The sequence below is a fragment of the Elephantulus edwardii genome, unplaced genomic scaffold (genome assembly GCF_000299155.1).
Source record: "Elephantulus edwardii isolate Elephantulus edwardi_28Jun2011 unplaced genomic scaffold, EleEdw1.0 scaffold00195, whole genome shotgun sequence".
Classification (NCBI taxonomy): domain Eukaryota; kingdom Metazoa; phylum Chordata; class Mammalia; order Macroscelidea; family Macroscelididae; genus Elephantulus; species Elephantulus edwardii.
Genome location: NW_006399945.1, coordinates 3,341,948 through 3,358,219, shown reverse-complemented (window position 1 = coordinate 3,358,219; position 16,272 = coordinate 3,341,948). Strand labels below are relative to the sequence as shown.

Sequence of the window (16,272 nt, the reverse complement as noted above, 5' to 3'; positions counted from 1 at the left end):
TTCTTGGCACAACTTGGTGAGCACATCTGTTAGCTGAAACATGTCAATTGGTATACCATCTATTCCACAGCATATAGGGGAACGTAATTGACTCCTAGAGCAAAATTGCTTGTCAGTTTGGGTATGCAGTCAAATTGGAACCAACTCAGAGCTGACCCTCCAGTGGATTTTTCAGAGGCAGTAGATTGCAAGGGAGGAGATTGTCCATATTTATGCCACAGAGTAGCAAATGCATTCGAACTGTGTTTCTTTTGGATTGCAGCACAACTTCCTACCACAAGGCCACCAAAGCATCAATGTTTAAATTGGCTTGCACTTAAGAAGTAGGAAATACATATGTCCTCAATCTACCCAGGTTTCTGAGAATTATTTTATTTCTCCCAATTTCCACCTTTTAGGCTTCTTAGTTCTTACTTTCTTTCCAGCTACCTCCTATATACACAGCTGCTCTGCTGTCTTCTCAACTGAGAATGTCCATAGTCAAACTTTATACCTCATTACTTTGTTAGTAATACTCTTGTCTTTTTAGTGCTATACTTAGTTGTGGAAGATAAAGAAGAGGTAAAAATTCATTTTAGCAGACTGAAATTTCTATCATTTTCCATAAAAAGGTATGATTTCCTTTGCCACTATTCTAGTTTGTGTAAATATTATCTCTCTTTGCTATTGGAAAAAGAGCTTTGATGGCCTATTGTGCTTAGATTGTTGTTTTCATTCTATATTAAGAAATAATAATGCCAATGGTTAGCTTTCAAAGTAAACCAATAAATAAAATTACATCATTAGTTGGAGCGTTAGCTGTAGGTCAGTTATGACTCAACAGTACACAGTACCACCACCACTATTGGAAATGTTTCCTATGTGGCTCAGGTGGTTGATTGACTCCTAGTCACAAACTCACTCAGAGGTCCGTGAAAGATAGGCCTGGCAATCTGCTTCTGAAAGATCACAGCCATAAAGACCTTATGGAGCAGTTCTACTGTATGCACCATGTTGTTGTTGTTGTTATGTGCCGTCGAGTCGTTTGCGACTCATAGCGACCCTATGTACAACAGCCCTAAACCCTGCTCTATCCTGTGCCAATCTCATTGCCTCTGACACACCCATCCCGAGTACCCCAGTCACTGAATCAATCCACCTCATAGAGGGTCTTCCCCTCCTGCGCTGTCCCTCTACTCTACCCAGCATGATGTCCCTCTCTAAAGACGTGTCTCTCCTTACAACATGTCCAAAGTATGTCATGAGTCAGAATTAACTTGACAGCAACCAATAATAACTATTAAAATGACTGATGAGCTAGTTTGTCCATTTTGTTTTTCTTTTAGCTTTCGTTACCTACCTATGTATTCACTCATCAATTATTGTTTGTTATTAGAGGATTTGATGTGTGATAGTACATACATTTATGCCTTTAAGTCTTGTGCATCTCCCAATGTCATCTTTTGTCTTGATCATACCTCTTCCTTACTGTTTTGCTTTTGCTTTATACAAATCAATACATGTCTACAATCTAGATAAAGATTACTTCCAGCTCCTATCCCTGGTAACCATCAAAGAACTTTTTTTTTCCTGTACATAAACTACTGCTTGATTTTACAATAGAGTTTTCATGCACTATTTGGCTTTTTTTTGATTGACTTATTTCACTCAGCTTAATGTCCTCAAAGTTCATCTGTGTTGTGAGATGTTTCCAAGAATCATGATCATTCTTTTGGTTAGCACCACATAGTATAGATTAAACCACCAGAGATTTTTTCCATTATTCTTTAACATACCTGTTTCTCTGTGTATCATAGTGTGTTTATCCATTTATGAATATTCAGTCTATTTTATTATTTGTGCTGTCATAAATGAACATGAGTTTGCATTTATCTCTTCATGTCATAATTCTTATTTCTCTACAATATATAACAAGTAATAGATTGATAGATCATTCACATAGTCTGTAGGGAGTTGGCACTGCTAACCAAAAGGCCAGGCATCCCAAGTACTTTTAATTCACCAGCAGCTCCATAGGAGAAAAATGAGCAATCACCTTCAGTGTGATTTACCATTACAGAAGCCCATTTGTTGTAGTTGTTGTATACCGTCAAGTCAGAACCGATTTATAGCTGACCCTACAGAAGATTTCCAAAGGCTTTAAATGACACAAGAGGAGATTGCCTATCTTTCACCTGTGGAGCAACTGGTGAATTTGAACTGCATGCCTTGAGGATCAATTAAGAGTCAGTTCTGACTCGATAGCAATGAGATAGTATCTCTCTTTCTAACTTTAATCAAATGCTGTATTCTTTTCCTTCAGTAATTATACAATTTTCCAATCCTTCCAGCAATGTATAAGAGTTCCAATCTCCCTATAACCTAGACAGAATTTGTTTGTTTGGTTTTTTGTGTGTGTGTGTTATTTTTGCTGGGATAAGATGATAACTCAGCCATTTTGATTTCCGTTTTTTTAACAGGTTTTTTTTTTTTAACATATAAATCTTATTTTCCTTTTTTTATTGTGATTTTAATGAAAGTTTACAGAAAAGTTGATTTTCAGTCATTCATTGTTGCACATTTTCCTCACTTCCCCCCACTTTTTTTTTTTTTTTAATTTCAAGGCAAGATTTACACACATGGTACTTTGTCTTAATAGAAAAATGACATCTGATGACTCCCAGAATATCTTAAACATTGGGTTAGCTGCCAGTCTGGGACAAAGCATAATTTACCAGGAGTGAGGTGGTATGAGGAAAAAAAAATCTGTTTGGGTACATTTGAAATATTTGCTTGAATATTTTGCTCAAATTAAACCTTTAGTCCTAAAGGAACCTTCCTAGGGCATTCATCTGCTCATCAAAAGGTTGACAGTTTGAGCCCAACATTTACTCCTCGGGGGAAAGATTGAAGCAGTCTGCTTCCCTTAAGATTTACATCCTCGAAAGCCCTATGTGATAGGTCTCCTCTGTTCTACAGAGTTGCTGTGCATCAAAATCAGCTTGATGACAGTGTTGTTGTTAGATATATTGAGTCCAGTACAACTCATAGCAACCATATGAACAAGAGATTTGAACCCTGTCCTGTCCTGTGCCATCTTCATCATCTGATGTGTGCTTGAGCCCATTGTTACAGGCACTGTGTCAGTCCATCTTGTTGAGGGTTTTCCTCTCTCACTGATCCTTCACCCTTTCATGCATGATGTCCTTGTCCAAGGACTGGTCCCCTCCTAACAACATGCCCCAATTGTGTGAAATGAAACTGTCCCATCCTTGCCTCTAAGGAGTACCCTGGTACCTATTTGTTCTTTTGGCAGTCTGTATGCTAGTCAGTACTCTGCTTCAGCACCACAGTTCAAAGGCATTGATTCTTCTGTCACCTTTAGTTGTTGTCTAACTTTCAGATGCATAGCGAGTAATTGAAAGACCCCGGCTTAGATGAGATATACCTTCATCTTGTTGTTGTTGTTGTTATGTACTGTCGAGTCATTTGTGACTCATAGCGACCCTATGTACAACAGCCCTAAACCATGCTCTATCCTGTGCCAATCTCATTGCCTCTGACACACCCATCCCGAGTACCCCAGTCACTGAATCAATCCACCTCATAGAGGGTCTTCCCCTCCTGCGCTGTCCCTCCACTTTGCCCAGCATGATGTCCCTCTCTAAAGACCTGTCTCTCCTTACAACATGTCCAAAGTATGTCAGGCGAAGCCCCAGAATCCTTGCCTCCAAGGAGCAGCCTGGTTTAACCCTCTCTAGGATGAATCTGTTTGTTTTCTTGGCAGTCCATGGTACATTCAATACTCTTCTCCAGCACCACAGCTCAAAGGCGTCAATTCTCCTTCTATCCTCCCTAGTCATTGTCCAACTCTCTGATGCATAACAAGTGATTGCAAAAACCATGGCCTGTTGAAATTACTGTTCCTTACCACTTTGAAGAGGTCTTTGATGGCAGATTTTCCTAATACAACATGTCTTATGATTTCTTGACTGCTGGTACCAATGGTATTGATTGCAAGTCAAAGCAAGATGAAATAGTTGATAACTTCAGTCTTCCTCCATCTATCATGATCTTGCCAATGATAAGGATTTTTATCTTCATAATGTTGAGCTGTAATCCAAATTGAAGGCTTTTCTAAGTATTGACCCCTCCTGACAACATACTGAAAATACATGGGGATTGGGGAGTGATTGTCAAGTGTCATCAGTCAACTATGACTCTTAGTGACCCTGTGAGCGACCCATCTAAACCTTGCCATATTCTGCTCCATCCACCTGATTTCTGATATATCTAAACCACTGTCACTGTGTCAGTCCATCTTGTTGAGGGTCCTCCTCCCCTTCTCAGACACACCACCTTTCAGCATGATGTCCTTTTCCAAGGACAAGTTCCTTCTGACAACATGCCCTAAGTATGTGAGATGAAATTTCACTATCTTTGCCTCTGAAGAGCACCCTGATTTCACTTCCTTCAAGACAGACTTGTTATTTTTTAGTATGTTAGAAACTCAGCACTTTCTCCAACATCACAATCCAAAGTCATCAGTTCTTTTATCATCCATATTCAGTTGTCCAACTTTCAGATATACAGGAAGCAGTTGAAAATACCATGGCTTGGTTTGGGTGCACCTTAATATTTAAACTGACATCCTTGCTCTTTAGAACTCTAAAGAGGTCCTTTACAGAAGATTTCTCCAATCCAACATGTCTTTTGATTATTTTAATACTATTACCTTGGGTAGATTGTGGATCCAAGTAAAATGAAGTCATTCTCAATTTTAGTCTTTTCTCCATCTATCATGATGTTCCTTTGATGATCCAGAGGTAAAGATTTTTTATTTTCTTGATGTTGAAATATAATCTATACTGATGGCTATTGTCTTTGATAATTCTGCAACAAATGTTTAAAGTCCTCTTCACATCCTGCAAGCAAGGTTGTGTCCTCTTCATAATGTAGATTTGTTGATGTGTCTTCCTTCAATTCTGATGCCACTTTCTTCTTTGTATAGTCCAGCTCCTTGAATTATTTGCTCAGCACACAGATTGAATAGGTGTGGAGAAAGGCTATACCATGACGCACACCTCTCTTGATTTTAAGCCATGCAGTGAGTGTTCCCTTGTTCTGTTCAAGCAGCTTCGTCTTACTTTATATAGGTTTCTCTGAGCACAGTTAAGTGATCCGGAATTCCCATTCTTTTCAGTGTTAGCTGTAATTTGTTACTTGAGGTGGTGGAGAACAAATATAGTTGCAACAGCTAAAAATATTTTTAACTATTTACCAAAAAGGCTGCTGTAGTCTTCATAAGTATCCTCACATGTATCATAATTTTAACGTAATCCTATCGAATGTAAAAGGAGTATATTTCAATAACTAAATAGTTTCTGTCCTTAGAATCACATAGAGAAGCTGTTCATTTTCATTTCTCTTTAGTGTCTTAACTTTCACAGTCAGAAATTAGATTTATATCTGTTTTCAGTCTGTTTGGTCTTAGTATTTCCTCTTTTAATAATATTATTATTATCTGGTAGCTTAGTGATAAGGAGCCACTTAGCTGCCAACCCAAAGGCTTCTGGTTTTAATCTATCAGCTGATCTGTGGGAAAAAGATGATCACCTTCTTGTGATTTATAGTCTCTGAAAGCACACTAAAGGGTCAGCTATGAGTCACTTCTGACTTAACAGCACATAGCAAACAATATTATTATTATATGGTAGACAGGATTTATATATATCATATACCTACGTGATAAATAAATAATTTTATATATCTTAATGCTATGTATCATACATGTAAGTATTTGAATACCTACTGTTGCTAAGCAAGTAGTGTGCAGGAAGCATGATTGAGCAAAGCAAACATGTCTGCTGACCTGGAGTTTACAGTTTGCTGAGGATAACAAAAAAGCAAATAAATGAAACAACATTATGCTAATTGTCTGGATAGAAAATAGTAGGAGTGATCTAATTTGGATTGATGGTCAAAAAAGCCACTAAATTGATAACATTTAAACTAAAAGATGAAAAGCCTAGGGCAGAGCTATTCGTGGAGAGAGATAAAGTATGTAGAGGCCTAGAAACACCATGGATCCTGGGAGCTAAGAAGGCCGTTTGGCAGGAGATGCAGATCTAGATAGTGGTTGGAAAGGGATGTAGATAAGCAGGACTACAGTCCATTGTTTTTCAAACAGGAACATAACCGGTTTTAAGCAGGAGTGAGACATGATCAGATTTTTACTTTAAAGAGTTCCCTTTGGTTTATGGAGAAAAGTTATAAAAGAATGGAAGTAGGGGATCCACTTGGGAAGTTCTTCCAAAGTCTAAACAGGAAATGAGAGTTCAGACTACTTATAGAGTGATAATAGTAATGGGGTGAAAGGCTATTTTGATGAACTGTGATGGACTAGGGAAAGTGAAACCAAGTTTTTCCTTGGAGGCTAGGATTTGAAGCTCTGTCTCACATACTTTGGGCCTTTGGCCAGAAGAGACTGGTCCTGGGAGGACATCATGCTCTGAAGGGTGGAGGGACAGTGCTGGAGAGGAAGACCCCAGTTAAGACAGGTTGATACAGTAACTGGGACAATGGGGATTGGTACGTCAGAGTCATTGAGACTGGCTCAAGACAGGGTAAGCTTCAGAGATGGTACACATAAGGTCACTGGGAGTCACAGGCGACTTGGTGGCACAACATGAGGAGAGGAGAGAATCTGTAATATTGTAAATTTAAGAAAGAAATCCATTCTCCAGAGTTGTTTATTCTTGACTGGAGTGTTGGATAGTTGAGTTGTCATTTCATTTACTTTCTGATTTATGGGCAAAATTGTAATTTTTTTTAAATAAAAAATTATGTTATGCTGTATTATAGGGAGCTCTGGTGGCCTAGTGTCAAGAAGCTACGCTGCAATCCCCAAGGTACATGGTTCAAGGCCATCAGCTGCTCCACAGGAGAGGGGTGGGCAATCTCCTCCCATGTGATTAACTGCCTCTGAAAACCCTCCAGAGGGTCAGCTGTGGGTCAGTTCTGACTCGATGGTAAACAACAGCTGTATTATACATTTGTTCATGTCTGTTTGTGGAAGAAGGTATAGATATTCCTACTGCCATAAAAAATGTAAATTAGTAATTGTCACCTAACTCATTTGCCAGTTAGGGTTTGAGTTTAAATTATTTAATCTATGTTTTCACAACATAAAATGGATCTTAGAATTAATAAATTGCCTCACACATGATAGAATTTTAATAAACTTTTCTTAAGCTAGATTTAAAAATAATTGTTTTTAACCTGATATTTATTAATGTACATGTCTACTATCATTTTAAGTATAACCTTTTTTAATACCTGCTAGCTTATTTTGTTAATACACTATTTAGTACCTCTCAACTAAACCCTTCATTATTAATCTTGAAAGGCTGTTCTCAGTACAATAGATGCAAAGGAAATTGCCTCTAAATTAAATTTTAAGTTTGCTTTCTAGGCAGTGTATAAGAAGCCCAGGTAGTACAGTGGTTACACTCAATAGGTAACTAAAAAAGTCAGCAGTTCGAACCCATTAACCTCTGCCTACGAAAAGGCTGTTCAGTCTGCCTCCACATTACAACCTTAGAAATCTTATAGCTTAGTTCTACTCGGTCCTCTAAGTTGGAATCAACTAGATGGCATACAATAAAAATTGTTAGTAAGCAAAGCAAATTCCCTTTTCTTTCTATAGATTATCAAGCAGATAAAAAAATAAGACTATCAGGAAACCAAATGTCAAAATACAGCTGCATTTTAAAAGAAGTATTTTTTGTTTTTACTTTAGAAATGGATATGAATAGTTGGATCATGCAGAATTAATAAGAGTGATCATAATTAAACATAAAATACTTACACATTTATTTAGGGAGCTCTGGTGGTTTTGTGGTAAGGAGTTGTGCTGCCAATCCAGAGACATGCCATTTGAATCCACCAGCTGCTTTGTAGAAGGAAGATAAATAGTCTTCTCCTGTGCAGTTTATTGCCTATGACAACCTACTAGACAGTCAGTTATGAGTCAGTTCCAACTTGACAGTGCATAACAACATCCATTTATTTATTTTATTATCTATATATTGTTGTTGTGTACTGTAGAGTCTCGGAATCGACTCATAGCTGACTCTCCAGCAGGTTTTCAAAGACAGTTAATCACACAGGAGGAGATAGCCCCTCCTTCTCCCAAGGAGCAGCTGATGACCTTGGACCTTGTGCCTTTGTGATTGCAGCACAGCTTCTTGCCACTAGGCCACCAAAGCTGTGTGTGTGTGTGTGTGTGTGTGTGTGTGTGTGTGTGTGTGAAATACTCTTTTTTGGTAAAATACTCTTGAAACAAAGTTTTTAAATGACTCTTTTTTATAAGATAATTAGAAGTCTAAGAACAACTAGTTCTTAAGCTCTTAATTCCTCTCTCAAGTTGTGCTGTTATTTTCTTACTGTGTGAAAAAGCAAGATTGAAGCAGTCATTATTGTTTTAAACACTAAAATTCCTAGTCTGCAAACAGTAAGTCAAGTATAATATTGCTAACACTCTGTCATGTGGATTAAATTTTTTTGAAATTGTAAATAGAACTTTTAAATCTCACTAGAACAGTCATGGGGTTTTTTTCCTATAATGTGCTATTTATTGATATAAAATGAGATAAAGATTTCAGTATTATTTCTCTATTGTTGCTACCCATTATAATTAGGGAACAGATGGGCTTATAGAAGGCTCTCCTCTCTGTAGCTGTCTGTCTTGTTCATCAACAAAAAAGCATCCCTTCTGCTTGTGTTCAGTTATCTGTACAAAAAGCAGAGTTAGAGAAGGTGGATACTTTCTGAATTTACTGAGATCTTCACTTAGTTTTGCTTAGGTCTTCTTTCTATAGTGTCTAATAGCCTTTCTGGAATTTAATATTATCAAGAAGAATAGTAGTCCCCTTGCCTGAAGTTTAATTGTAAAGAGACTGTTGAGCTTTGTAAACATTACACAAATTGAGATTTTTTTTTTTAAGGGTTTGAGAATAGCAGAGATAATTTTGTAAAATTCCACGGTTTGTTTTGATGTTGACTAACCAAAAATGCTAAGTTTGAATAAAATGTCAGTATCAGGTTTGTTGGGTTAAGAATGGTGCTTTGTTCTGTGTGGGATGCAGTATGAATTTACTCTTATTAATGCTTTTCTCTTGATAAAAAGACTTAAGAGTTTAAAAGCATCTTGTTTGGACAGTGATGCCCTCACCTAAAGAATATAAGAGAGGATTTGGAGCACAAAAAGAAAACTAATGGTTTTCTTTCTGAACTGATAACTCCTGAGTGTTAATCAAGTTTAAATAAAAGTCTTGCCCAAGAAAGTTATGCTTGACTCAAATAAAGGAATGCTATTACTTTGCTTGTAATCTGTATTCTAGGAAAGAGGGAGAAATGCTGTTCTCAAATAATCCTTTCTTTGAAAGCAGCCATGCAGCCATTTTTTTAGTATCTCCTTTAATATTAATAAACTGGGATGAGGGGAGGTGGACTCTCCAGTTTCCAATTCTAGCAGGCTAGGTCAGAAGGAAATTAGAATATGAAGTCCCAAGTTAGGCACCTTATAGACCACTTCTTTTTATTATTTAAAGAATGATTGACAAACTGCTGTAAATATAATATGTAAGGATTTCTTAGTTTTGTATTTTTTCTTCACTAACCACAGCTCAAGTACTTTTGAGACTTGAAAATAGAGGAATGATCTATGCATTAAGAAAGATAATTAATGAAAAGTCATCCCCAGTGAGCCCATTCCAACTTATAGCAACCCTGTAGGACAAATAGAACTATCCTGTAGTGAGGTTGTAAATCCTTACAGAAGTAGATTCCTCACCTTTGTCCTGTAGAGAGACTGGTGACTTCAAATCATTGACCTGCTTAATAGCTTAGAGCTTTAACCACCATACTGCCAGCATTCCTTTTCAAATAATTAGATGGAAAACTCTTTTTTGAGAAGTAAGATTCTTTACTACACGCAGAGTCTTAGCCTTGCAGATAACTATTTCAGCACTTAAAAAAAAAAAGTATAAACCATGAGATTGTATTACATCCGTAGATGTAACTGGAATAAACTATTTAAATTCGTTCCCTTCACTAAAAGGATTATTTATACAAGCTGTATAGAGTTTTACATTCTAAGTCAGTTTTAACCAAAGCACCTAAATTGTTACATCCAAATTTGTTAATTTGATCTGGTACATTTTGCACACGCTTCCCCCCCCCCTTTTTTTTTTAGTTGTGTTCACGTTTCATCTCTGATTTTATCATTTGTTGCTAGTGTGAATTTAAGGAAATAAATAGTAATTTAAAGTGATGGATCAAAGCCTCTTTGAACATTAAGGCCAGTAAAGGGTTATGATGACTTTTAGTCTGAAATAAAACATGTAACTCTTTGATTTGGGCTTTAGCTGTTAAGATTTATTTTCTTCTGGCTTATGTGTTTCAGAATTGCCCTTATTAAAGCTGGAGATTTGGCAATTTCCAGAAGTTCCTTTGTATCTTATCTGTTTTTTTGTCTATATTTGCTTTGACTTTTACAACCTGAATACCAGATTTCTAAATTAAGGGTCCTATGTAGGACACAGAGCACACTGTAGAATAGTACTACATGTAGCCATGGAAATGCTTCAAGAAGTGTGTGGTTGTCAGAAACTGCATGTGGCTAAAGCTAAGTATTTTACAAAGGAAATACTTGTCAGTGCTAAAATGACTGTGCTACTTTTTGTTATAGGCCAACCTCTCATTATTTAACGTTGATGAAAACATACAGAAGAAGAAACGGTTCTTCAGTGTTGAAATGGAAGACCAAGGGCTAAGTCTTAATATTAGAACATGCCACAACTTCACTTTATGAGCTGAGAAAGGGGAAAGCATAACTGACCTTTGTTTATATGATTATCAGCTTATTTCTCTGTAAACTAAAGGGTAAGGCAGAGGGGATTTTTCCTGGTTTTGTGTGTGTTTTCAATTAATACTGCATTGAAGACACTTGACTTGGAGAGACCATCATGCTATGCTACGTATTAGGTATTATATCTTGGAGAGCTGTATGCAACTGGTTTGAGTCAAATAATCAAAACTATATTCCTCCCTATGCTTTGATTTGAAAACTAAATCCATTGCCTGAATATTTTGAAATCTAGCTAACACAATAAGGAAAATTTGATAAAATGTATTAAAAATGTGTTTCTTTCTCAGGTTCTAAAGAAAGTCTCCAAATACATTCAAGAGCAGAATGAGAAGATATATGCTCCCCAAGGCCTCCTCCTGACAGATCCCATTGAGCGAGGACTTCGAGTTGTATCTTTTTAACCCAGATCATAAGGTCCAAATATTTCTAAAAAGGAAAATTCTGGTATAGTTTGTGAGCAGTGGCTGGAGAGAATTTAACTCCCATCTCTTGCATTTGCCATAGGAAGTTTCTGCGTGAGTTGCATACCTACCATAAGCCTCCCATTTCCAACATTTTTCTCTTGAAGCATGCTTCCCCTTCCTTTGTATTGTGCAGATCTTTGTGGATTGTTTAGTATTCTGGTTACCGTCTTTCTTGGTGGTTCTGAGGGCATCTTGTAGTAATAATGGGGGTGGTAGGAGTAATGCATTTCAGCTGCAGAAACTCTGAACTTAAAGCCCCTTTGAAATGTATAAACTCATAATGTGGTGAGACTTGTCATCCAAATGAATTGCAGTTCCTTGGGTTCATCTACTAGTTGAAATCACTTACAGCTGCCAGATGTATTTTTCATTACCTTTGACACACTGTGCATATTTTAGAGGCACTAAGCTTTGAAAAATCACTAAGTGAATTTAGTAAATAAAATTGCAAAAGAACTAATATAGCTTGATGACACTAGAGTAATGAGTAGAGTCTTTTTTTTAAATATAGATCACATAATTCCAGACTTCCAGCTGATAATAATTTCAGGAGTTTAATTACACGCTATAGCAATAGTTCTTAAACTTTTAGAGGTCATGAACTCTCTCTTGAGACAATTTTTGCATACAGTTATAGAGGATTTTTGTGAACCTATGAATTCATTACCTCCTTTTATATTTCTAGTTAAGAATTCCCCTGATTGTAATGACAAAACAAAGAAAAATGATTTTTAAACTGAAAATAAGTTCTAAATTGTTGGGAAGAACAACATGTGGACTACTACAGAAATTCTATTTCTTAAAATTTTCAGCAAGATGGAGAAAGCATCATGTAGTTAAAAAACAATTTACTAATTTATAAACACACTGAAAGAAAATTGCTGCAGATAACGCACATCATCTTGCCATAGTCCCCTTTTATGTTTTGTTCTATAGTGTGTTTTCTTAACAGCCATGCTGTTTAGATTGAAATTACCATTTATGAAGACAGAGGCATGAGCAGTGGAAGATAAACCTTAGAATTAAAGGTAAATAATACAGTTTATGTGCAGGTTTTACAAATTTCAAAGATGCATGGATTTTCTTCCCTGCCTAATAGGCAATTAAGTCATCCAGAGAAATAATGGTATATTTGTTATATTTGTTGTTAATGTGCCATCGAGTAGCCTGCAACTCATAGCAACCCTATGTGATAGTTAAAAAATCATATTTAACCCACATTCTATTTGATGACATCCCCCCATATTTTCTCACACTGGTTTTGTTGTTGCTTTGCCTTTTTTTGTGGGGATAGGGAGAAGGATTGTTTTGTTTTAATATGCTAAAATTATCATAAACATTTAAATAGTTTAGTTTTGCATCTAAGTGTCGTTTCAGAGACTTCTCAACCCTTCTTTTATGATGAATGGCTTTAATAACCAAAGGAACATTTTAGAAAGGAGTAGAGGCATACGGAATGTTTCATTTATTATAGTTAAATGGCTTCAGAGGACTGAGAAGAAACTTAATCTAGTAGATAGAATTTTACATTTCATCCCTTTGTTTAGAACATTCATGTTATTGTATACCCATATAATGCTCTTGTATAAATGGGGATGGAGGATGTTCATATTATTAGGAATCTAGAAGAAATGATGCCTTTGAATTGTGGTATTGGTAAAGAATACTGAATATACATGACTGCCAGAAGAATAAACAGATCTTTCCTGCAAGAAGTACAACCACGTGCTCCTAGAAGTGAGGATGGCAACATTCCATCTCACATACTTTTAATAATGTTATCAGGAGGGACCCATCCCTAGAATAGGGTCCAATCACTGGAGAAGGTCACCATGCTTGATAAAGTACAGGGTCCGTGAAAGAAACCCGCTTAGTGAGATGGATTAACATAGCAGCAGTAGCAGTGGGCTCAAATATATCCACAAACATGAAAATGTACAAGATCAGGCAGTGTTTTCGTTCTTTTGTACACAAAGTCACTATGAATCACTTAACTCAACAGCACCTAACAGCAATTAGGATTCTATCTGCAAAATCATGTTATGATGCTTTGGACTAGTTTTTAATTTCTTGAAGTATGTTAGCACAACCTTCTGAGTGGCAGAAAATGGTACTTTACTGTTTTTTTTTTTTTAATTTTAGAATTGAGATCTTTGTATAAAGACTGATCTGCTATTACACTGTACACCTTTTGCATTTGGCTCTATTTACAAGTGTCTGTCCACTCTGCAGGAGAAGAATGGGCAATCTCCTGCTGTACAAATAACAGCCTCTGAAAAGCCACCAGAGGGTCAGCTGTGGGTCGGTTCCAACTCTATAGTACGCAACAACACAATGACTAATTATCAGGCCACATACAGTGTACGTCGTCATCCCTGGAGCAACAACAATAGTTATCATTTTAGAGTACCTACTATGTGCTAGTTATTGCATATATAGTACTTCTGATTATCCCTGGATCTTGAATGGTAAGAAACTGCACTGCCATCCCAAAAGCATGTGGTTCAAATCAATGAGCTACTCACGGGAGAAAGATGACTGATCTCCTGTATGATTTACTGGCTCTGAAAAGCCACTGGAGTGTCAGCTATCAATGGTATAGAACAGTAACAGTTATCACAAGAACCCTGTAAATTGTTTCTCTGACTTTACAGATTAATATACTGAAGTACAAGTAAATTAAATTACAGTCTCAGGTTCAGACAGCTAATGAGTACAATATTGGTATATGATCCCAATCTCATCCATTATAAAACCGATCTACTTTCATATATTTGCCACAGGAGGAACATAGAAAGGAAAGAATTCAGATAACTATGTTTATCCCCTTCTTATATTTTATCTGTTTCTGTACCACTCATTGAAATCATACAAACCAACATTTCAAAACTATCTTATTTCAGCATTGTTGTTATGTGCCGTCAAGTTGCTTGTGACTCATAGCAACGCTATGTACAACAGCCCTAAACTCTGCTCTGTCCTGTGCCAATCACACTGTCTCTGACATTCCCATCCCAATTATCCCAGTCACTGAATCAATCCACCTCATAGAGGGTCTTCCCCTCCTGCGCCATCCCTCCACCCTCCCAAGCATGATGTCCTTCTCCAAGGACCGGTCCCTCCTTACAACATGTCCAAAGTATGTTAGACGGAGCCTCAGAATCCTTGCCTCCAAGGAGCCACCTGGTTTAACCCTTTCCAGGATGAATCTGTTTTCCTAACATTAGTGAACATAAATTTCTGAAAACTAAAGAGCTAATGACATGCCCTCTACCATGTGTTTATTTCTTTAAAAAGACTGTTTTGGAACACTTAGTGTTACTTTCCCATGTACAATTTCCAAGATGATACTTCTCAAACAAGCAATCAAGAACCTTATGTGTGGTTTTTGTTCCTTGCCATTGGAATACGTTTTATCAGTTGCAGCTGCGTTGACTTGGCACAGCGCATTTGTCATGACTCATTTTGCAGCTATTATTGCTACATGGAATGTTTTTCTGAGATGGTGTGAGGTTTTGAGCAATTACCCACCAGAGGCTAATCTATCAATATTCAAACAACTGTGAAATTCTGAAATAGGAAAAATTTACATTAGAAACTCCTGGATAGTTTCATGAATACAAATATTTTTATTCGGCACAGTTTAGTTATTCAGATCTATGTGTTCATGAGCCCAAAACTCTGTGTTGTTGAGATCTTGGAGTAGGAGAATAGCTGTAAGAATAATTAATTCAGTTGTCATTTTTTTTCCCCTCAAGCTTTCAAGGATTGCATTATATGGCAATTGAATTAATGATTTAAACAAAGTTTGCACAAAAATAAGGATGAACCATTCTTGTTTTTTAAATACAAAACATACTGCTTTTATAAATTTAAATTTTAATATTTTGCAGATTAAAGTAATATATTTATAATCACACTATTAGCTAAACTGGTTTTTCTTTCTGTAGTAAGAGTTTTCTTTATGATTGAAAAAAATGAAATGTAGAGTCATTCTGTCACAATAAATTGGTGTTGATGATCATGTCAGTAGGTGCCATTTAGCCAGGTATCACTTAGAATTACACTGTGAATCATGGATCCAAACATTACTCTGTCCTGTGCTATTCTATTCTCTTCATCTCTGATATGCTTGAGCCTGTTTATACAGTCACTCTGCCAGTCTATCTTTTTGAGGGTCCTCTTCTCTCTTGCTGACCTTACACCTTCCAGACATAATAGCTTGCTTTTTCCAAGGATTGGCCTCCTCAGCAGCTAACATTTATTGGCATTTACTATGTATCAAGTACTGTTTTAAATATATAATTTGAATCATCATTACAATAACTCTACAAGGTAGATAATATTTATTCCTGTTAAACAACTAAAATGTGGCAGTTGCAGAATCAGGATTGCAATCAAGGCATTCTGACTCCAAAGTCTTCCCTTACTCCCTGCTATACTACCTCTTGTGACACAACTGGTCAGCAATTTAACCCTGTGAGTTTAGATTTCTAGACTATTAAGCTATATATACTTTATACTCACTTAGCAAGTAATAGACGTTGAAGTGTTTTATTACGTAAAACATAAGTTAATAGGATATAACCCACACATTAGGAGCTATCAGTCGGTTGATGTAAGAGAGACATTTATAAAGATTCTTTTTAAGATGGCCTGATAAAGCCTTTTTCTCCTCTTTATAGATCCCACTTCAAGCTGGGACCCTCATCTATCCACTGGCCGATCGCAGAGTGTCCCCTACCTCCTCTCCAGAGCATCATTCCTTTGTATCTGCTGCCAGAGCCATGGTGCCATTACTCCAAGGACTAACTTTCTAAAATTCCACACCCGGGGTGACCTCTAGCCACTCAGCATCCACTTTGTGTCTCTAATTTGTGTAGGATTCTGTAATCT

General features: G+C 36.8%; 1 protein-coding gene across 1 annotated transcript in view; it reads left to right on the top strand.

The window, feature by feature from the left end:
- GOLGA7 (golgin A7) overlaps window positions 1-16,272 on the top strand; it is a 25,663-nt gene extending 9,391 nt beyond the window's left edge. Inside the window, exons 3-5 of the mRNA XM_006896998.1 lie at window positions 11,200-11,301; window positions 12,342-12,404; window positions 16,062-16,272. Of these exons, the coding sequence (XP_006897060.1) occupies window positions 11,200-11,301; window positions 12,342-12,389 (150 nt within the window). The 3' untranslated portion in view covers window positions 12,390-12,404; window positions 16,062-16,272. The remainder of the gene's footprint in view (window positions 1-11,199; window positions 11,302-12,341; window positions 12,405-16,061) is intronic.